Below are 23,204 nucleotides of genomic sequence, written 5' to 3'. Positions count from 1 at the left end.
TACAGAGATATGTGGTTCTCAATCAGGAATCTAGTAATCTGCATAAATATGTGTGCTTGTGTGTGTCCCTTTGTTTGTGTGCGTGTTTTTGTTTGTTTTGTGCTAAAGGCAAAATAAATAAATAAATAATATATATATATATATATATATATATATATATATATATATATATAAGGGACTGAAAAATATAATTTTAAGAATTGTTTTAAGAAATTTTTGTTATGTGTATGATTAAGTGAGATACTGTCACTTCCTGGAAAACATCTGGTAACGATCTTCACCAAAGCTGAATTCTCTTGAAGTGTTACCTCTGAACTGGGCAGTTGTAGCTCAGTGGTTAAGGTACTAGACTTGTAATCAGAAGGTTGGTTCAAGTCCCACCACAGCCAAGTGGCCTCTGTTGGGCCCCTGAGTAAGGCCCTTAACCCCCAATTGCTCAAGTTGTACTCAGACATAATTGTAATTCAATTTGGATAAAAGTGTCAGCTGAATGCTGTAAGTGTAACTGATTGTGACTAACTGATTCACCATCCTGACTGGGACTGACCTTAAACAATATGCCTGATATTAAATGTTATGTTTTTTGTAATAAAAAATAGGTTTGGTTACAGGTTTTGCTTACAGATGTTAAAAGCATTCAACATAAGTGACTTAAGACATGGTTATAACTGACATATGCACTCAATACAACGCACTGCAACACACCAGTAAATACATGGCCCCAGAGCTTAGCTACATTGCATGTCAATGCAATAATAAATAACTGACACTGTGTTAATTTACCATTACATAGCAACAGTCAACACATTCAGAGACATTGATTGAAATTACTAACCATGTGGACACTTTTCCTTTTTATTTTCTAATGTAGATAAGCTTCTCTAATTGTATGGGACTGCATATCTTGTGTGATGCAGAATTCCCCAGAACAGGAAGTATAGACTCTTCTCTTGCAAAAGCACCTGATCAGTTCCATATGTAGCAAGCTTCACAGACTCTAATGAAAATGACCAAGCTTCAAAAATAAACTTATTTACAAAATAAATATATTAAAATATTGGGGGTTTTTGGTTGTTTTTTTTTTTTCCACCAAACAGAGACCCAGCAGATGTGTTCTTTTCTGAGCAGTCTACACATATGCATCCACAGGATTTGTCACACAGTTCTACAGTCTGCTGGGAGAATGAACTCAGACGTGGAGAAGTAGAAGGAGGGCGCGAGGTGCAGCAGATGAATAATACTGGAGGAGAGCACCTGTGGGCTTTATATAGGGAGAAGGAACAAGTGAACGCAATCAGAACTCAGTTTCAGTAAATACTAACACATATTTCTGTCTGCTGCCTGTTATCTTCTGCTGTTTAGCACATCCGTGCATCTCTAGCCCTGTCTTTGTTTCCACACTTCTATCAGTTCACCACCGTAACAATGCCCAAGAGCAACACACCGTCATGCCTGAACTACTGTCCTGCAGCTGTGACATAGCTGGGGGATGAAGAGCTTCGAAAGGCGTCCAAAGAACCTCACCGGCTCCTCCCTCCCAGCTCAGTCGACCTTTTCCAGTTTGCCTACATGCCCAGCAGAGGTGCTGATGTCACCATCTCCTGCCTGCTGCATTCCACCTTATCCCAACAGGACAAGGGCAGAGGATGACTACAACTTTTAATACTATCGTTCCCATTCTGGTCACTAAAATAAGATGCCTCAGGCTGTCGCTCTGCAAATGGGTTCTCGACCCCCTCACTCGCTGACCACACCCAGTAGAGGTAAGAGAACAGAGACCATATGTCAGGTCCTTTCCCTCTAACAGCGGTGGCCTCCAAGGCTGTGTCCTGGGCTCCCTGCCATTTTCAATCCATACCCATGGCAACATCTTCAACTTTATCATCAATTTCACTGATGACACAGTGGTGATTGGTCCGATAACAGACAGTGATGAACAGGCCTGTTTGGATCAGGCAGATGCCCTAGGTCAGGGGCCCCTGGCTAATAATCCTGTACCGGATGGCATTCTATACATGTGCAGTTCGGAGTATTCTGATGGGTAACGTCCTTCATTACCTGGTATGGCAACTGCTCCATCCAAGACCTCCAAGCCGTGCAGAGGATGATACGTTCAGCTGAACATATCATTAGACCATCACTTCCGTTCCTGCAGGACACGTACATCGAGTCAGGTCGGGAGCCTTGGGAATCATCAAGGGCACTTCCCAACCCTGTCATGTACTGCTGAGGTCAAATGGATCACATTAAATGTGCCGGGAGGAGCTTAAACCCACAGGCTAACCGAGATTCTGAGCTCTCACTAAACGGACTCCCATGGCTTGCACGTATATCACATGATCATCTATTATTCTACTACAGAATTTATACATATAACATAAAAGCAACAGGTAGTTGCTCATGTGGACCCAGAGCTTCTACACTACAAGTCAGTACAATAGTAATTACCTGATTGTGAAAGACACAATGAAATTATTGTCACATAGCAACCTTCAACACTTGCAGAGACTTTTTCGGAAATGATTAACAATGTGGAGGAATTTCCTTTTTATTTTCTAATCTAGCCAAGGTTCTCTCACAGTTTTTATACTGAAGTGCAGATATCTAAGCTGATTCTTTAATAATATATAAAAATCCCCTCTAAGAGATTTGTCTCTTGACAAAAGTCATGTCTGATCAGTTACATGTGTATCAAACATTTTCATGTCACATGTCTAACAAAAGTAGCAAAATATAGGTTTCTTATATAACTAGCTTCCAAAATTAGCTAGCCAATGGTATTGTCATTACTTTGACAGCTTCTAGATAGGAAAAGTTAAAATTATGAGAAGTTAAAGTGAAAAACAAAAATGACTTTATTCATCGTGTGCTATTACTTTTCTATCCTCTGTCAGAGAAGGATGGGTCACCTTTCTGAGCTTCGCGTTTTCTCGAAGGAATATTTCCTTGTCAAGGTCACCTTGGCTTCCTCAATATTGGACTGGAATGAATATACTAAAACAAAAAGTGTTGTACAAATGCTAGCCTAGACAAACGGTGGAGGTGCTAACAAATTGATGCAGCCTAGTTAAAAGATAGAGAGGTTAGCGTGGAATTGAAAAGTGACTGGTTTGTAGACTGGATATCAAATGATTAATGAAAACTAAAGAATGCAACATTACTGCCTGAAAATTAAAGGAAAGTCATGTTAAAAACAGACAAAGCTACAGCAAAGGTTGGAAAGTAGGCTACAGCTAGTTTCCTCGCCCCTTCAATTAGATAGTTTAGGTACATTACTATTGAAATCTCAGAAAGAATAACTATGGAGCTGATTTAAAATCTGAGCACAATCAAAGAAAAAATAGCTCTAACAAAGTACCTGACTTATAGTGAAACAATAAGTAAATAATTTAAATATAAATCATGTAAGATGCACTGAAACAAATATGTACTTGATTTACAATCACTTTTTAAACCACATGACAGTTAACCTTAATCTTCACTGTGATAAAGAGTTGTTAGCCAGGTTTCTACCTGCTTAAGAGGCAGTTTTTTTCCCCCACATGACAATATGAGCAGAATTTGTGGAAAATGTTGTGTTTCAAATTAAAGTCAGTCATGCTCTTTCACTGAATCATATAATTATAAATATGTGACAAGGTAGGATTCCAGCTTCATTCAAGTAAGGAACGTGCATCATTCGTGCAGAGCTTTCAGTAATATTACGAAAACTAAACCCAGTGTAGACATCACATCACAGCTTTATTGCAAAGCCAGTTTTGTTCAACCACAAAAACTACAACCATCACATTATTACATTATAAAGAACATTGTTTATTTATTACAAATATTGTATTGATGTTTTCGCATTGTAAATGAGTCCCCTACTCCAAGGCAGGAATGAAAAACTCAAAACGTCTTGGTGTAGACATTTGCTTTGTGAGGATTATAGTACCCCAGTTCACTCTTTCTGTTGTCATCTTTATTTATATTAGTAAAGATAATTCCCCCCACAGACCAGTGCTTCGCAGCCAATGTAGGTGCACAAATATGCTACTAATAAATCCAAGAAGACCGAAACCTTAGTTTATTTGTGATTGGTTCATTATGTTTCACTGAACATGATGAATAATCTTTCTGACCCAAGGCAGGAATGCGGATATCTTTGTGTAGACATTTGGTGCAGTGGGATGATCACAGTTGTTCTTTTGATAAAAGGAGACAATTCCTACTGCAGTGCTGTTACACACCAGTGGACCCCCAGAGTCTCCCTGCAATAATAACAACAACATCAACAACAACAACATCATCATCAACAACAATAACAACAACATCAACAAAGCTCAAAATATACTGGCTGTATATTGAAGTGTGCACTTGTGCCGTTTGTGGTACTGTGCCTGGTATGGTATACGGTTTGTTCCTACCTACCCCTTACTGATGTAAGGGCTAACATGCTAAGGCCTAATATGATCGCAGCTGAATTCTGTTTTCTACGGCTTATTTATTTAATCACTATGAATATATTACCTGACACAACTTTGCTGTTTTTAATAGTAAATATTAAAATATCGTTTATAGACATTTAAGTATATTAACAAAATGTTATTGTTTATCTTTGTGGGAAGGATACATTTCATATGGTTGCTGAATGTTGCATTTTTGTTATACCTTTTTTGTCTCACTAGTAAACACGAATTCTCTTCTGGGGCTAAAAAACATATTAAATGTAATTGATCGTTCATGTTAGCTCAATTGAGGATAGTTTGGAACAGATGTACAGCATTTATTTGTCACTGTGGTATTAAGTATGCTGAAGAAATGACTTCATAGGCTTCCATAGGGCATAATCTTATGAACACAAAATACTTTTAAAAACTCTAACATATTGCTAATTTAGTGATGTTACAGCTAGGATACTAATTCCATTTTATAGTGAGATCTGACAGAGTGAAGAAGACTTGCATATCTTCAAATTTTCCTGAAGTTACATTAATGCTCCAAGCTAAACTGAATGTGGTAGCTAGTGTAGGATTGTTTGTTATTGTCTTGACTTAACCCTATCCCACTATCCCCTTCTACCAGTGACGGACATAGGTGTGGGCAAAGGTTTGATGCATGTAAAACCTAATAAACATATGACTCCAAATTATAATTAACAAATAAGTTGTAAAGAGCAAGTTCTGTTACGTAGCCCTTAGTAAGTCACGAGAACATGCACAATCCATGTCTAAAGTTCCTTAATGCCGAAACAGTCTGCAGTCAGAGATATACCACTCAGCTAACTGTATGTTTAACCTAGTAGACATGCACATCATAGATTGGATACCTCACAGGGAATTGGTGTTGGCAATCTACAGCAGGTTATTCATGCTAATTACATGAGTACTTAAACAGTTACATTATATGTGTATAAGTGAGTGCAAGGTAGCACAGTATTTATTTGTGTAATGCAAGCTGATAAGGTAAATATTGCAATTGGTTGTATTTTGTAATAAGGCAATCCAAACATTTTTTAAAAAGCAGAAAAGACAACAATCAGAAATCCCAGTCCCAGGGACTCACACCACTGTGATCTGGTCACCTGTATCTCTTTGAGAGACTGCAGGTATGCATAGAATTGAGCGGTAGACAAGAACAAGACTTCACAGACCAGAGTTTGGCCTGCAGTCGTGATGCCTTTCTGCATCTTTCATTATATTGTCTGTAACACACATGGATTGTTTTAACCTCTATCTCTATAACTCTATAACTCAACAGTTCAAATCTGGATTTGCATTACATAAAAGTTTTCCTACCTTGTTTTCAGATGTGCTTATTTGTGTGAGGCGAGGGTAAAGTGTTATACTTGTGGAAAGCGATCCTGTACCTAAGGTGTCCAACACCCTCATGCATGATAGCAATACCAGCTGGCAGCTTTCAAGGTAATATTTAAATAAGAATTTGTAGTTACAATTTCCAGCATATAGTAAACAGTTGAAATGTGGTTAATAATAATTCACAAAGTTAGATGGGGATGTGATATTGTTAAATTATGCATGTGGTTGTAAATGAATGAAAAAACGAATCCCTGGAAGGTCCATGAGAGGTAATGACGACACCGTATACAGCTCTAAACCCAAACACATTGCAGACTCATGTAACATTACACTGAACACCTAAACATGCATGATTTTTTGAGGTTTAGCCCGGTTCCTTAAAGGAACTGCATATATGTGTAAGTGTAATGGCACTTTTACCTTACAGATTCCGTGAGAACGACCGCCCGCGCATAGCATAGCTGTGTAATTGTAGCACTGTTTCCAGTGAGCCTCACAAATGTTTTTCATGACAGTGACATTTGCCTCCATAAGGTGGTCACTTGCAGTACCATCGGTTGTTTGTCTTCCCCAACCAGCTGTGCTACAAACTGAATTGTCCTTGATGCCCTGGTTTGGTTCTTCTGGGAAGGAGATCATGTCAACATTTGGAGCTTTTTTGGCTGAGGTCTCAAGCTATAACAAGATAATAAAAATCATTAATGAGAACAGTAAACAGTTGAACAGGACTATTAAGGCTGAGCCTGTCATGAGAAACTGTTCACACATCCTCCTTTTCTTTATGAGGAAATTAAATAACATTTTTGGAAATAAAAGCTTTATTCTACAAAATTGGGTCGTAATAGAAGTGTAGTCTTGTTTTTTTGTTTTGTTTTTTTTTTAAGTTATTTACAGCATAATTACAAATACAATGATATAAGGTACAATGAACACGTAGAGAACCAAGGTTCTATAAAATAATCCATAATAATTGCTAAATCATTCCTCTGCTGCATTTGCTGTATTTCTGTAATTGCTGCATTAAATTGTATTCGTACTTTTCACACATCAAAGGGTACAAAAGAAAAATGATTGATTTATGATTGTTTACTTGCAAGAGCATGATGTCGTTGAGCAGACATATCTTAGCCTCATAATCTGGATGTCTGTGGTATGACTTCACAGGTATGCGGATATGAACCCTGTCCTTTAGATTATGAGCACCCACCACTACTGTAAGATTTTGTGTACTGTCGACAGAAACCAGTGGATACCATGTTAATGGGTAGATAAAGCTTTCTAAAATTATTTTTGTGGGGTTTTTTTTTTTGGTAAAATGCATGCTTCAAAAGTAAATGGTCTTTAAGTAAATCACACTCGCCTAAATCAAAGTTACTAAGTGCTTTGCAGTAGTTATAAAAATACACGCAATAAATACAGATAAAATCATACGAACAAGACTGGACATATGAACTAGCGCTGGACAAAGCTTGTCAGTGTCAGCAGTACAACATCTGAAATGGTTGAGAATGTGTACAGGAAGCATAGAACTCCAGTGGTGTCCTGTCTTCATAATGAGAAACGTGCCGACGTTTTTAAACATCTGCTATCTCGCAAGCTATTCTTCTGCTTGGAGAGCCAAAATATTAGTCCATATTGCACCTTACTATTGATCGTTTCCACCTCAGGTGGAACAATAAATGTGAAACTTGAAGCCCCTTTTTATGCACATTTTAGTAATTGGGAGGTAATCATTTATATAAAAGTTAATGTTACACTTGAAAAAAGTATGATAATTATGATGTATGTTTTTCCTCAGAGCACTTAACTTCAGTAATTGAAGAATCATTGATATGCTAAAATGTGACTAATTATTCACACTACACAGATAGCTGTCTAATAAACAGATATAGCAGCTCAGCCACAAAGTGGTAGACTCACAGACCAGGGCTGATGAGTGCTTAAATATTTGTGTCTGCAAAAATCGCCTTACCACTGTTGCAGAGTTCCAGTCTGCCTCTGGATGCAACATTAGCACAAAAACTGCATCGGGAATTTCTTGCAGCTGTCTATATGTTATTTCTTAAAATTATGAGAATTCTTATTATTTTTACTCAGAAATGTCACTTCTCTCAGATGACAGAAAAATCAGGGTATCAGCACAGGACACTTTACGCTGGTGTAAAGAGCATCCAAAGAACAAGGAAAGGCATTAAAATACACAATAGCTTACTGTGTATGCATGCAGTGGCCAGCTGTCATGACATAATTCTCAGAAACGAGGAAGCCACCACAGATGTGTTCCCCATCTTTCTGGAGAGAAACCATGTAGGGTCTGGAGTGGGGTTTAGCCTCTGTGCCGTTCACTATGCCCATGTTCATTCTGGCTGAGAGCAAGAGAAATTAGAAAAGAAGATTACGATTAATGCTGAAACAAAAATGTACTTGCTTGTTTTTTTTTTGTTTGTTTTTTTTAATGAGAAAGGCAAGATATGTTTCTAGGTTTAGAATGAACATAAAATGAGGAATATGGCTTAGGTGATACTTACCAGACAGGGCCAAGTATGGCAGTAGAGCTGGCAGCAGAAACAGGGAGGTGAGAGTCATGGTGCAGAAGGATGAGAATGACCTTAACTAGGAAGCACAGAGGAGCTGAAGCAGTGCATGCCCTTCCTTAAAAGTATTTCCTGTATTCTCTATAATGGTTGACTTCCCCAAATACGTCTCTAATTCTTTAGGAAATAATGTTCCATACAGTGCAAGTAGGGGCTATATGAACTCTATCAATCAATTATTCCATAGTAGTGCAATTCAGGGTGTTACAACACAATACGATATTTGAATCAGTGCAGGATTAGAGGCCATTTAAATACTGGACAAATAGACAAGTTTTCAGTCTACGTTTGAAGACTGATGGACCCTGCTATTCAGGCAGCCCGTGAAAGTTCGTTCCACTGGAGCCAGGACAAAGGAGATATCTGACATAGATAACATTTTGAACAAAATGCTCTTTCTGGGGTTCTAACATGCCTACTCAAAGTATCATCTACCTTATGAAACCGATGGCATGAATTTACTCAGCGTCAGCAACAAAGCTGTCCCCAAACTCTTTTCAATTTTCATAGCTAGTTGAAGGTGTTAGTCTTTTTTTCTTTTTCACAGGTGCTCAACCACATAACTCAAAATAGTAACAATGTTCTCAAACCAGTAGTAAATAACCTACAAAACACTAACACCTCTTGCAAAACTCATCCTCTCTACAAAATTCCTTCAATAACAATAATTACGCAGTGCAAAAATGTATAATGTATAACTCACACAAACAGTAACACACAGCAGCTCAACAGTAGACACACACAAGCATTCATGAACCATGCACAGGAGAAATACTAGCTACAGAACTCAGAGATGACGAAGCCTCAAACTCCAGATCACAACATGTGGTTGTAATGAGTGGTGAGGGAGGCCAGGATGCACATGCTGAGGGGAGCGACTTTTAATGAGGGCAAACCCAGCAACATAGTCCATAGAATAGTCCAGGGTGGGAATGCCACAAATGGAATACAGCCGGAACACATGGTAAGGAAGGGAACAGGAGACGGAAGCCAAAACACGAAACAAAACCAAAATCTAAATCAGGATACCAGGCAGGGCTTAGAACATGGTAATATATGGAAAAATATATACTGGAAAATAGAACACAGCATACAGAAGATGGAACACTGTACTACGGCCAGTCACGAACATGAACATAATTCCTCAGTAGGATTGAGAAATGGGGAGAAGTAAACTAAGCATGTGTGGATGAGACCTAATCCAGTCCCTCGCTGCAGATGTGTGGTTGTATAGTCCATTGGTTTAGAGTTCTGTCTTCTGTAGTCACCATGTACTAGCCTGTTGCTCATCGCAAGTATTAATGACTGACGTTAGCATAAAATGTCCCTCCTGTTATTATCCACCCTGTTAGTGTTTTGCAGGTACTGGGACAGACACCAGGGGTGGACGTTAAAGGTTTAATAAGTGTTTCCAGCATACAGCAATATTTATTTATAATGTGTCATGCCACCCATGTCCTCAATACACTACAACTCCCAACATTCTGTTCATCACCCAGAGGAAAGTCCAACCAATCACTTCTTTTCAATAACAGTCATACACCAGTCATAGAGTCTGTTAGTTTCTTGATCTGTTGATGATCAACCTTTTGTGCAGCAGCAACCACAGCCTCCCAGACACTGTTCAGAGAGCTGAACTGGTTTCCAACAACGTAAATCTCCCGTTTAAGAAGCACCCACAAGTTCTCAATGGAGTTTAGGTCAGGTGAGGATAGGGGCCATGCTGTTATTCTTTCAACTTTAAGCCTTTTAGCCTTTTCTGGCTAGCCATACAGAGGAGTACTTCAATGCATGCGATGGAGCATTGTCCTGCATACATTTTTTTTTTTCCTGTACCACTGCTTGAAGAAAGTGTCTTCTAAAAACTAGCAGTAGGTTTGGGAGTTGATTTTGAGTTCATCTTGAACCCGAAAAGGTCCACCTAGCTCATCTTTAATAATACCAGCCCATAGCAGTACCCCACCTCCACCTTGCTGGGGTCTGAGTCGAGGTGGAGCTCTGTGGCCGTTCCTGATCCAGCCACGGGCCCATCCGTCTGTCTGTCAAGAGTCACTCGCATCGCATTAGTCCATAAAACCTTCAGTCTTCAGACATTTTTTGGCCGTCTTGATGTTTCACCTTGTGTGTCTTGTTCAGTGGTGGTTGGGTTTCAGCCTTCCTTACCTTGGCCATGTCTCTGAGTAGTGAACACTTGTACTTCTGGGCACTCCAGGTAGCTTGCAGGTCTGGAGTATGACAGCACTGGAGGATAATGGGTTCCTGGTCGCTTCACGTTTGACTCTTCTCAAATCTTTGGCAGTTAATTTGCGTCTTTACTTTTCTCAAGACGTTTCTTGCGACCCTGTTGACTATTTGCAACAAAATGTTTCTTGGTTCTGCAATCACGCCCCAATATCTTCGCAATTCTAGGAGTGTTGCACCCCTCTGAAGGACTTTTTACAATTTTTGTTTCCAGAGTCAGTTAAATCTCTTTTTTGGCCCATTTTGCCTGAAGCAAAGAAGCTGCCTAATATTTTTGCACACATTGATATAGGGTATTGATCTTCTTAGACCACATTCTCCCCCATTACTCAAACACACATCACCCGATATGCTTAAATGCAATAAGCATTCAAGTTTATACAGCTTGGTGTTGGAAAATATGCATAAAAATGATGATATGATCAAAATACTCTCTGGCCTAATAATTGTGCACACAGTGTAGACTCGGTATATTTAAACCTGCCATGTCCAAATTATTTTTTGCAAAGTATTGCCTCTATTGTTTACTGTGCATACAGAGCATTATTTTCCTGATTGCCTGCTTGTGTTTCTGATCCATTTTTCTTTTTTTCTTATTTCTGGGTATTTTGAGCATGTTGTAGGATCAAATATGTGAAATACATTACATGGTGCTGTGTTTCCCTGGGAATCCCCAGAACGTAAGGCACAATGAAGTTTTGCCCCTTTTTAACAGTAACAAGTACTCCAACATTTGCTCACACGATGTTGCTGTTCATTCCATAAACTATTTTTCTCCATGAATCTACTTGTTGCCTGTGTCTCCTGCAAACAGGTAATGGATGCAGTGAGTGTCTGCAAACAGATGCCTGAAAATTCCAGCCTGTGCTATTAGGGCAATAACTGAAAGTTTTAAAACATCTGTGATAAACCCGGGAACAGATTACACAGGCCTCCATGCATAGTGGGGATAGTTTGAAAGGCAAAGGCCATTTATGCAAACATAAAAAAATGACAGAAACCTTACTTATATGTTATATGCCACTTCATTATACAATACAGGATAAGACTCTGACGTTAAAGCTTAAATGTATGCATCATACTGCTGTGATGACCATCATGCGTTTCTATTGTGCCATGGCAGGTTTGAGACACTTCTTAGAAGGAACTAACACTATGTTTTTTTGAGACAGCCACACCCACAAAATGTGGTTATGTTGGTGCAGGCTGCACACTTGCTGCTATTAAGTGCATGTTTGTTGCTAAGAATACTTTTCAAACATTCTGTGTAATTTACAGGAAAAGGTTGGGGGGGGGGGAGTAAACTGCCTTCACTCTAATTGCCTCTTCTGTTCTAAGACTGACTCATTCTCTCTGCTGCACTATGACTATCATCCTGTTATTTCTGCTGTGCGCTCTGCTACCGTCCCTGGGCCACGCCGGTAAGTGATGTCCATTGTAACTACCCCTGGTCTCCTGGACTTTGATTTCAGTGTAGAACTCTACCTATGCATAAAACTCAACCACGAGAAAGCTACACTACTTTAATAAGCACGCATGGTGTGAGGTTTTCAGCCGTTATCGATTCAACTCTTTCATTGTTTCTCAGCTCATGCGCATGTTGGTATAGTGAACGGCACAGAGGCTAAACCCCACTCCAGACCCTACATGGTTTCTCTCCAGAAAGATGGGGAACACATCTGTGGTGGCTTCCTTATATCTGACAAGTTTGTGATGACAGCTGGACACTGCTGGAAATAGTATGGTTTTAAAACATCTCCCCCCCCCACTGATATATCTGTAAGCATTTGGACAATAACACCATTGTGGATGCTTCATACACTGCCACCACGTTTCATAGACATGCTTGCTTTCATAGTTGCTCTGGACCACTGGTGTGCCCTGCGGTTTAGGCTTCTCATTCTAAGAACCTGGTTGAGTCCCAGGTTGTGTCAGTGTTTTGTCCTGTTTATGTTTATGTCCTGGAGCATCTTCTTGAGCAGCTAAAAATTGTGTGAAATGGTCTATTATTACCTACTTCGATGGTCTACTTGGTGATTTATTATTGTTTAGGCTCACCAGTGGACCAGTTCTCAACACTTTACCAAACCGTTGATACTAACACTGACAGACAGTGTTTTGACTGGTTACTTCCTTGTGGCATTGGCGTTTAATTTAGCCAAATGACAGCAACAGATTCAAGATACAAACGACGTCTGTAATCGACTCAACACCTCGATCCTTTCATTAACTCTCTTGTGCATACGCTGTCCAAGAAAAACCTAAGCTGCCCACTTTCCATTTACTTATGGTGCAGTTCCTACAGTACTATACATCTACCGTGTATTTTCATCATGGTTACATTCTAAAACCAGTGTGTAGAAATAACAGAACAAAATGTGTCACTGGCCAAATGCTCACAGGCTGTACAGTAATTTGCAGATATATGTGTTACACTGACCTAAACATTTTGCGCAATGGTTTCTCTTCTCAGCGGAGACAACATGACAGTAGTGATGGGGGCTCATGATCTGTCAGAAAAGTACTCTTCTACCCACATGGAAGTGAAGTTCTACCACATTTATCCAGAATACAATCCTCAAGGGTTCAATGACATCATGCTGCTGCAGGTATTCAGCTGTTTTTGCTTGAATCCACATTTGATAAAAAATCAAATAAATCAGTTGCTTAATGATTTATGGCTTTCTTTCAATTCCCAAGCATCTTCAAAAGCATGAGAGGTGCTGCTCAGTCATTGTTAAAGTACATCTCTCAGTAGATTCTTAAGATTCTAAAACAAATATGCTTGGGCCTGGCTGTGAAGTGAAGTGTTTCCATATGAGGCAAACCAACCACTGCTCGTCACCCTGAGATAATCCTCCCCACAGGTGGTCATAGAGAGGACTGCTGTATGGGTGTTTTTACATTAAGGCAAGAAACATACTTCTAACCAAGAGAGAGATTCACGGTAATTGACGTTCACGTCAGAGTTGGTCTGTCAAATCCACACGTCTCGATTATTAACAATAGATTGTATAGAGAAATGAGACTTTCAGACAGATGAGATAATGCCCCAGCTGTTGCTTCCAGAAAAAAAAAAACAACAACAAGAAATGATTTTCTGTGTGAGTCATAATAACCCCACGGCAGGGCACATAGGACAGGACAAAACATTAAACCAACTAAAGCTCTTTTTATGGGTCCGGCATTTGAGGCAATGTATGCAGGTGATGTGCACCATGTCAGGCGTGTCAGCTGGTTAACCCCTCAGCTGTTCAAGGTCCCCTTCAAAAGAACTGGTGTAAACCTCACTGGACTGTTAGAAAGGGGGTTCCACTTTGTAATAGAATTCAAATGTTCAACCAAACAGTCTTTTGGAATGTCTGTTCTTGCATGCAAATATATATATATATCATTAGCAAACATTTCACTTTGCCACTTTGGTGGCAACTTTCATCTTTCATCATTTTCATTTCCTCCTGACAGTTGCAATAAGCGTGAAAAACAGAAACTGCACAAAACCTGGGTGTTCCTTAGCATGAAGAACCATATAAGTAATGTTTGCAAAAATGTGTTATATGACCTGACAAATACACCCAAAGTCCTTGACATTTGCTCAACAGTGTATTCATATGAAACTCTTTCCTTTCTGGTCTACCAAAACAACTTCATCTATAGGTTGCAGAGTGTGCAAATTGTTGCAGTGAGAATTTAAACAAATTGACATATTCAGGAATTTCTTTGACCTGAATCTTGTGAAATTTGTGGACATCAGAAGTTCAAAATACCAGCAATACCAAACTTGGCAGTGAAATATGCCATTTTTAGGAACCAAAGAGACTGTGCAGGCTATGACAATGTGTAGAGTTTTTTTGTACATTTCAATCACTGACTTGTCAACTTTCAGCAATGGATACATAATAATAACTGTGAAGTCTGCTGGTTCCATGCTTCACAAGCTACCCTAAACTGCCCTGTGTAGTAAGGAATGAGAACGGATTAGCAATGATTTGATTAAAAAAAACAAGAGAGATAAAAGCGCTTTGCTTTTATTATTTTTGTCACATCTCCCTGCATCAGGCACCGACTAAGCCTAAATGACTGCAGTCATCCATGATGTAAAGAATCTATGTCTAATTATATCTAATTATGTGTAACGCAGAGCGGTAAGGAGGCGGACACGTGCGGAGAGGAGAAAGATTTATTATGGGCAAATCCAGAATCAGAGTCGTTTAGGCAGTCCAGGATCATAGAGCCAACATGGAGAGTATGAGGAAACATGATTAAACAAAACCAACACACAAAGGCACACACAGGGAGTGGGAGAGGAACCAAGGCTAGGAAACACAAAGACAGGGAGCACAAAGAAACAACCATAACAAAACGCATTCAAACAATGAAACCATGAAACAATGAACAGCCACGATCAAGGCACACAACAGAGTTTAAATGCATGAACTTGGAATGAGGGACAGTCAATGTAAGGACAAAACAAAACTACGGAACGGAACTAAACACAAGACAGGGCAAACACGGAACACACAACACGGAAGGGACTGATCGTGACATTATGCAATTTGACACTATGAGGAAAATGAGTTGTGCTTTAGAGAAAATAATTTTCGTTATCTTGAAATCATGAGAAAAAATAAGTAAAAACTAAAAAGTTTTATTTTGTTAAAAAAAAAGTATCACCAGTAAAAGCAACCTTAAGATAAGAGTACACAAAAATGAAGTAACTCAGCCTTTCTGGACTGAGTTTGTTTGGCTGGGTAGGTAGACAAATCTGACAAAAATGAGATATCATACAGAATATCAGACAAATTACCTATAAGACAAAATATTATGATCTGAAAAGTGCATACATCACTGATATCTGAAACATCGCTGAGATCAGAAGTGCCCTGTCACATCACTTGAAATGTAGAGAAATGTGAAATGTCAGGGGTGGCGTTCCATGTCACTGTGCGTTCAAAGGACTCCCAGTTGCTGGGTATGATTCATTCTTTTTGTTCAGTTTAGTTTTTTTATTATTTAGCAAAATAGAGTAGGAGTGTGCTCCTCTTTGAAGAGGTGTCTTAAGTATGATTGAGAGAGACATTACACCTTATTCTCAACAGCACACGGGTATATTCACTAAAATGTTGATGGTTTTTTCCAGTTGAAAGGAATAGTCAAAAACAGCACTGTTATAAACTGGATTCCCTTAAGAAAAAGAAGACAACAGATTAAGAACAAAACCATCTGCAGCATCGCTGGCTGGGGGAGAAACATGACTAATGGGCACACCAGCACAAGACTTATGGAGGTGAACGTCAGCATCGTGGGCAGACAGGCGTGCACAAAGGCCTGGCATAAATTTTACTCAGCTCCTAGCATGATCTGTACAGCAGGTCGGGGAGGATTTTGTAAGGTAAAGTTTGAAATTAAGTCACTGAGCCCTTAATCTTTTGAATTTTGCTGTGTTACAGCAGCATAATGAGCTTTTTTTACTCAATGTGAACTTATAAGTACCTAGAAATGACTTTCAAATGTATTTGTTTATTTATTTATGTTTTGCAGGGAGATTCTGGGGGTCCTTTGGTGTGCAATAACAAAGCAGTTGGTATTGTATCAAAATTTGAGTGGGAGAACTGTGACTACCCTCACAAACCAAATATCTATACGAAGATCGCCAAATTTCTGCCCTGGATCAGGGCTATAATTAAGACCAAGAAGTGAAAAGCAATGAAGCAACCGATGCATAATTGAATAAATACATAAAAAATTCATTACATTGAATAAAAATTCTAGTATGTGTACAGAGTGTAATTATTAATCTTTATTTGGTATTTTTAATCTTTAAAAAGTTTTCTTGGCCATTAATTTTTCTAAATTTGCAGCAAAAACAAAAAAAGTGACAATGCCCCACCAAAACGCATCAGTATCAGATCAGTGTACCCAATATTCGAACTGTTGCCTTGAGCTTAAACTCTTTATATATACTCAATATGTAAGTATATTAAGCTACCTGTAATGCAGGAAGGCAGAGCAGGATGCAGAGATGAACCGTGTTGCAGACACAGATGTTTATTTAACACACATAACATGACGAGTACAATGAAGCACACAGTTTATGTGGGCTCAAACACCGACTAACACCAATGACTAGACAGGACTTTATATACATACACAGTAACAACGTGAAATGAGGAACAGGTGTGATACATGAGAGGGCTGCAGCCATGCATATAAACACACACACACACACACACACTCACACACACACATACACACACACACACTCGCACACTCACACACACACACACACACACACACACACTTACACACACACACACACACACACACACACACACATACACACACACACACACTCGCACGCACACACACACACACGCACGCACGCACACACTCACACACACACACACACACACACACACACACACACACACACACACAGGGAGGTGTCTAGGAGGAGGGGGCCATGCAGTGACACTACCATTTAAATATATGTTTAGTGTTTACCATACTGCTATAAATAATTGAACAATCATATATAGTGAATAAAATCAATTTATAATTAGTAAAAGCAATTAATTAGACTACAATTGCTCTAACCTGTTCTCTGATGTGCCCACTCTGCGTTCAGCTGTAGTTGTACAGATACTGCAGAAGAATCCACTTTCTTTTTACTGAAGTTCAAAATTCTGTTTACATGTATTTGCTTAATGTGGGTTAATGAAGGATCATTCCTTAATTCTGATATTTATTTGAAATTGTGTGATAAAACCCAAATGATTTCAAACAGTCAGATTAGGATTAGGAGTCTGATTTTTTCCATCAGATTCTGATTGATTCCGTCTGTATTTATTGCTCAACTGCAGGTCTCTAACCTGCATGTTTGGATTGTGTTTTGGGACACTTAACTAGAGTTAATTAATTCTTTTATTAAATCCTGTGTGATAAATTAGGCTATTGAAACTTTTAACCGGTAACCATGAATAAATGTCTGTGGAATGTCTAACACTGAGCCAGATTAACCAATATCAGTAACTTAATTAGGCAAGAAGGATGCAACAAACAGGTCAGTGTGTATGAAAGCATAGACTGACATTCCCAAAGAGGGTTACAAACATTACAGTGAGTTATGAAATAATTTCACATTTGTAGTATTTAGATGGGAAAAGGATGCATGTTTATAATGAAGCTGACCCGCCCAGTTGCTACAGTTAACCAGTACAGCTTTGTTGTTTAAAAAGATTTGTGTCTAACTGCCCAAATACATCACATAGCATGTGAGAGTATCCCATGGTACAGTAAGCTGTTTTGTATAATGTAAAATGAGACTGTTTGTAACATGTGCCAGAGAATGTATTTATTTTAGTAGCAGCTATTGTTAGGTTGGAAGCAATTGATAGCATTTAACCCCCAACCTATTTTTGCTTGTGACTGATTAATTCATCACAAATCAAACACAAAACTTTTTCTTTTTGTATGGGAAATAAATCTTGCCAAAAAGAATATTGTAATGAAATCAATAAAATAAGCAAACACAGGGTAAACCACAGAACAGTGCAATAACCAAACAAACCAAACACACAAAATAAAACGACAAACAGGGTAACCAAACACAGGACTCCAAGGAGGGGCGATCGTGACAGCCAGCATGAGTCACTTGTGACAAACATAATAAGGAAAGGAAAACATCTTTTTATTTTAATCATTACCATGGTATTTCTTAAAATAATTGAAATGAAATAGCTAGTAAGGAAAGAAAATCCAGTCTTAGCACATTATTAGCATATTCTCAAGAATTTAGTCAATATAGCTTTTTTTTCTTCCAGAAAGAACATTTACTTATCAAAACAAGTGTGATGAAGTCAGAGACCTGCACCATCACCATGTCCCCTGCCAGACGGTAAAGATACTTGAGGCAACATGCAGTGAATCAAAGAAGCACACTCACCTGAGGTCCTGCTTTCAAGAGTGGAAGCTGGAGCAGCTCCAACAGGTTGGAAGGGCCCAAGACTGTACGAACACCTGTGGAGAGAAAAGAACCGAGTCAGCAAATGGTCCTATTTGCTGGTAAACATATTCATGTAATTGCCATTGAACGGTGCACAGGATTGACATGGACACACTGCATTATATTGAGGTGGATTTTATTGTCCTTCTGTAGAGTCACCTTCCAGAGATATTGGTTTAGCCCAGGGGCTAAACCAGTGGTGAGCCAACCTGTGTTTAAGGGGTGTAGAACAGAAGGTGGAGGATGGTGAGATGGAAAGCATATTCATTGGAGGATTACCTGCTGACTGAGCGGTATACAACTCTGTTTCAGCCTGGTACTCAAGTCTAGTCCAGTGTTAATTAATAGGACTGTTGGTTAATTTGGAGGAATATTACAGTCCTACTGAACTGCTTTTAAAACCATTTATTTGTTTTTTTCTTTATTTTCACCATTTTACTAATAACTTGAGCATGCTAAGTTTATCTGAAGGTGTCCTGTACTCTTGGTGCAGTGAACCCCATTACCACAAAACTACGCGTAAATCCTGGAATTCCCGCAGGTCATACCATCCTCCAACAGGGAATCCTCACAAACAGCAATGATAGATCACACATGGTCAAATCAGCAATGGCAGATTACAGTGGCACATAATGTAATCTACAGTACAGTAGTGGGTCACCCAAAAGGTGCAACCTGGCCACCACTGTCACCTGGAAAGTCTTCTGTACACACCTGATTAACATGGCCATCCAGTATCTCTGCACTTCAACTACTTCTATGCCATGTGAGAGGATCTTTTCAAAAGCTGGTGAAATTGTTCACCACAAAAGAAAATATTTGCACCAGCTATTTCCACAATTCCCCTGAATCCCCTATGATTCACTTTCACTTTGCCCTATCATAACTCAAATGCTGACATTATATATATATATATATATATATAGTTCTTATCTGGTTGTACACAAATGGTAGATATCAAAATGAAAACACACTGCCTTCTACTGTATTTTTATTATGTACATACAGCATTACCACTAAGAAATTGTCGAGCACACTTCCATGTTTAAATCACCGTTACAACTTTTGTCCACCACTAGATGTCACTAATGTCAAACTTAGACTCTTTCCCCAGTACAATCAGGGAGGCTTGAACATTTCACATTTTTAAAAAACATCACATTTAATAAGAACAATAAAATATAACAAACTGGATAGCCTAGGGTCTTCTCAATATGCAGTGTTTGCTCTACAGTACTGTAACTTCAAACATGAGCAGTATAACTTTAAACTTTAATAGTATTAACTAAATAGTTAAACTTCTGGGACAAAAGGAAACTGACTCACATCGCTGCAAATCAAACACCGAATCAGGAAATCACCAAAAAAAAAAGAAGAAAAAAAAGAAAGAATTACAAACTTAATTCAAACCAAAAGCCATGTAGTGAACTGCATTTCACAAGGCACAACGCCCCCTCACTCTCAGTATAACTCAGAGAGAAAAAGTCACTAATTTGGGGAGATTTGACACCCAGTTTCTCTTCAAATAAATCAACTTTACAAAACACCACTGTGAGAGACAGCTGGCCTCACTCATCACCAGGCTATCAAACTCCTGATGGCTAATTACGTTTTTTAGAATTTTATTATTTATGAATTACACTGTACTTCCCCTTTTCTTCATTAGGCACAAAGCCGTGGATCGCACATATACCTCGTAGAATCAGTAGATTCCAAGGCCAGAGAACAGGGAAGCTACAGAGACCTGGTATATAGTACACAGAAATTAAACAGAATAGTTACAACTGTATGTGACTTACCTGTGCATACAAGTTAACCTGTGATCACAGTCTAATGGCCTTGGACTAAAGATGAACTATATGACTGTGACATTGCTATACCTATAGCTAAAGTGGTTTACTCCTGTAGGCGTAGCTAGAGGTGTATAAATTGGAAACGCAGGTTAGGGAGACTCGCTGAATGTAATGTGCTGTATCACTGGGGTGAATCTGTACAAATTGTTTTGCTGAATGCTATTTGCAGATTGTGTGTTGAAATATTATTTTGAGTCTTTCAGTTACGGCCCTTGAGCTAATTTTATTTTGTATTGTTAAGAAGTGTCTAAACTAAATTGCCGAAAACTAGAACCCTCCTGTCTTGCAAATTTCTCTGTTTCTTTAGCCACCAGAAATATCACATCCGTTATCATCACAACCACATTCGAGTATAAAACGTTTTATCCGTAAACATTTAGCTCCCTAAAATAGCCAAGGAAAGAAATAACAGTGATCAAATATCATTAGCCAGGAATGCGATTCCTGCAGCTCCTTAAAAGGAACACAGCAAGACATCTTTCAAACATCCAGCCTGTCTATTGCCTGCTGAATCGCAACACAGGCACACCTTATTCTGTTTAATGAAGTACTGATTAGGTGATCCCTAATATCCTTAATCTTATTCAATCTTATTTAAAAAGCACTCTGACAGAGTGGACAGCATGCCAAGATTTACAAAAGCTGTGGCTGAAAATTACGGTTATTGCGCCAAATATTGATTTCTGAACTCTTTTAAAAACGAATATGAACTTGTTTTGTTTGTATTATTCAAGGTCTGAAAATGCTAATTTCGTTTGTTGTAATTTTGACTAGTTGTCATCATTTTTATTTGGAAAATGGGAGAAAAGTGTTTTATGAAGTAAAAAATGTTAATTAGACTCAAACACATAGCTATTAGTAAAACCAGACACACCAATGATATATTTGCATAACACCTCTTTATTTGAGTAATAAAAAGGTATTTTCTGTTGTAAGTGAACTCTTTTTAAATTTTATTTATTCCATCCAAAATTGTTACAAATGAATATACAGAATTGTGGTATAAAATTTATGTACATATGTATAGGTATGTATTCATAATAGACTATACAGACATTTATTTCTATCAATGTATTTGTAAAATGTATCAATTTATTAGGCAGACAGAAGAACTAGATGAAGCTCTGGTCAACTCCAGAATGAGGCCTTTTGTAAATAAGATGAACCCAGCCTGTCTTGCCTACAAGTAATTGATTCAATATTATGGTGGCATACAGATATACAATGGAAAAAGAGCTCAAACAGAAGAGAACATTAAGAACTCTAGGACTCACCTCATCTCTAACTTGTGGGTGGTGCCCTGGGAATGCATTTGGTAGCTCAGTGGTTAAGGTACTCGGTTAATAATCTGAAAGTTGCCAGTTCAAGCCCTGCTACTGCCACCACTTGGGCTCCTGGGCAAGACCTTTAACCCTCAATTGAACAAATAGTACTCAGACATAATTGTACGTTGTTTTGGATAAAATCGTCAGATAAATGTAAATATACACCTAATATGATAGCAATCATGCAGAAGCTAGGTTCATGCAATGTGCTTTGTTTTGCACATACACTGAATTTTGTAGTTTTAATAAGCCCGTGAATTAATATACAGCCTTTCTAAGATTGGTTTAAGAGCAAGAATACTTTCCGTTTTTAAAAGCAGTGCTACTGATGGACTATAGATTCCACAGGAGAGGAAGCCACTAAAGCATGCACAGGAAGTGGAAAGCTGCTGGAGTAGCATGGAGAGCTAGTCAACCAACATCCAGGAGCACCGGCACCTTCCAGATGTTCCACCATTAACCTGTCCTGGGAGAGAGGGATGTCAGCTTCAGAGAGTGTACTTATCATAAGAAGGACTCTGCAAGGTCCTACTACCCTTCCATGGACTACCACGAGGGCTACGTGTATTATGAAAGGAACTAGGAGATGTTAGTCTGCCGTCAGACTCTGAGTTTGACCGCGGGAAGGATCCTTCGATGGAGGTGGAGGAGCTCCTCTATGGGGACTCTCCCTCAGTCAGTGACACAGCGTCTGCTGACTACCAGAGCGACGGGCCGCTGGTACCCAAGGTTCCGTCCAAGGCTCCATCCAGGGCACGGCGCTCTGAGGCAAGCAAGCTGCCCCGTGTGACGTTCAGAGAGGTGTCGCCGTCGTCCGAGGAGGAAACTCCCTCCTCTAGGGCACACACCCTCGGAACTCGTGAGCCCGTACCTGAGCCTCGTAGAGGCAAGAAGGAGGCGACACCAGTGCCCACCCCAGAGACAGGCAAAGTAGCCGGTGCGCCTCCTGAAACAGGTGCGCAGAAGTCACCGCCCCCCAAATTGGCGAGGGGCGATCCCCCACAGGTGAGTTGGCGGCCGGGGGACAGGCTGGCGGTCTTGCTGGGTTCCCTGGACTCTCTAGCACTCCTCTATGTAGTTTAATACGTGTACCTGTCACTGTCTGTCCCCATCACGTTGTTTGGGCCAATCAGTTTGTCTCCCTTTGTGTCTGTGCCTGTACCTGTCAGTGTGTCTGTTCCCGTGTCTGTTGTCGTCCTGGTCCCTGTCCTTCCTCCTCTGTCCTGCTTGCGCTGGCCTGTGTCGGGTCGCTCGGTCCTCCGGCTTCGCCATTCGCCATTGGCTTCGGGGCCGTAGTCCGATAGGCTGGCGCGCTGTTGGGGAGGGGCTCTGTGCTGGTACGGCCCCTCCTCCCAACCGTCTGTGTGTGTGTGTGTGTGTGTGTGTGT

The 23,204-nt window shown here is 39.5% G+C and overlaps 2 protein-coding genes across 4 annotated transcripts; one reads left to right on the top strand and one right to left on the bottom strand.

Annotated features, from left to right (window-relative positions):
* Positions 1-1,152: 1,152 nt before the first annotated feature.
* LOC113576180 (granzyme B(G,H)-like) lies at positions 1,153-8,398 on the bottom strand. Of its 3 annotated transcripts, XM_081708079.1 has the most exons (6): positions 8,327-8,398; positions 8,011-8,164; positions 6,889-7,027; positions 6,219-6,473; positions 5,778-5,895; positions 4,120-4,250 (listed from the first exon to the last, which is right to left on the bottom strand). In XM_081708079.1, exons 1-5 carry the CDS (start codon positions 8,382-8,384, stop codon positions 5,785-5,787), a joined length of 717 nt encoding a protein of 238 aa, XP_081564205.1. In that variant the 5' UTR covers positions 8,385-8,398; the 3' UTR covers positions 4,120-4,250; positions 5,778-5,784. The 3 variants fall into 3 exon arrangements, with proteins under 3 accessions (XP_026863935.3, XP_081564206.1, XP_081564205.1); XM_027008134.3 differs by lacking the exon at positions 5,778-5,895 and having other exon boundaries at positions 1,153-4,250; XM_081708080.1 differs by lacking the exon at positions 5,778-5,895 and having other exon boundaries at positions 1,153-4,250; positions 8,011-8,160; positions 8,327-8,393.
* Positions 8,399-11,927: 3,529 nt separating this feature from the next.
* Positions 11,928-16,405, top strand: LOC113576181 (mast cell protease 4-like). Its single transcript, XM_027008135.3, has 5 exons — positions 11,928-12,054; positions 12,222-12,372; positions 13,107-13,242; positions 15,774-16,025; positions 16,175-16,405. The coding sequence occupies exons 1-5, from the start codon at positions 11,997-11,999 to the stop codon at positions 16,331-16,333; spliced, it is 756 nt and encodes a 251-aa protein (XP_026863936.2). The 5' UTR covers positions 11,928-11,996; the 3' UTR covers positions 16,334-16,405.
* Positions 16,406-23,204: the final 6,799 nt, after the last annotated feature.

This window comes from Electrophorus electricus, chromosome 26, assembly GCF_041902795.1.
Source record: "Electrophorus electricus isolate QZ-2024a chromosome 26, ASM4190279v1, whole genome shotgun sequence".
In the NCBI taxonomy this organism is placed as follows: domain Eukaryota; kingdom Metazoa; phylum Chordata; class Actinopteri; order Gymnotiformes; family Gymnotidae; genus Electrophorus; species Electrophorus electricus.
The sequence above is the reverse complement of the archived record's forward strand: the minus strand, read 5'-3'. Positions and strand labels throughout refer to the sequence as shown.

Excerpts from the sequence above, each read along its gene's own strand:
- LOC113576180 (XM_027008134.3), bottom strand. The coding sequence starts at position 8,384 with ATGACTCTCACCTCCCTGTTTCTGCTGCCAGCTCTACTGCCATACTTG. Across the intron at positions 8,165-8,326 it reads GCCATACTTGGCCCTGTCTG|CCAGAATGAACATGGGCATA; the intron begins GTAAGTATCACC and ends TCTTGCTCTCAG. Across the intron at positions 4,251-6,218 it reads GTTCTCACGGAATCTGTAAG|GGAGACTCTGGGGGTCCACT; the intron begins GTAAAAGTGCCA and ends TTATTATTGCAG.
- LOC113576181 (XM_027008135.3), top strand. The coding sequence starts at position 11,997 with ATGACTATCATCCTGTTATTTCTGCTGTGCGCTCTGCTACCGTCCCTG. Across the intron at positions 12,055-12,221 it reads ACCGTCCCTGGGCCACGCCG|CTCATGCGCATGTTGGTATA; the intron begins GTAAGTGATGTC and ends ATTGTTTCTCAG. Across the intron at positions 16,026-16,174 it reads GTCGGGGAGGATTTTGTAAG|GGAGATTCTGGGGGTCCTTT; the intron begins GTAAAGTTTGAA and ends TATGTTTTGCAG.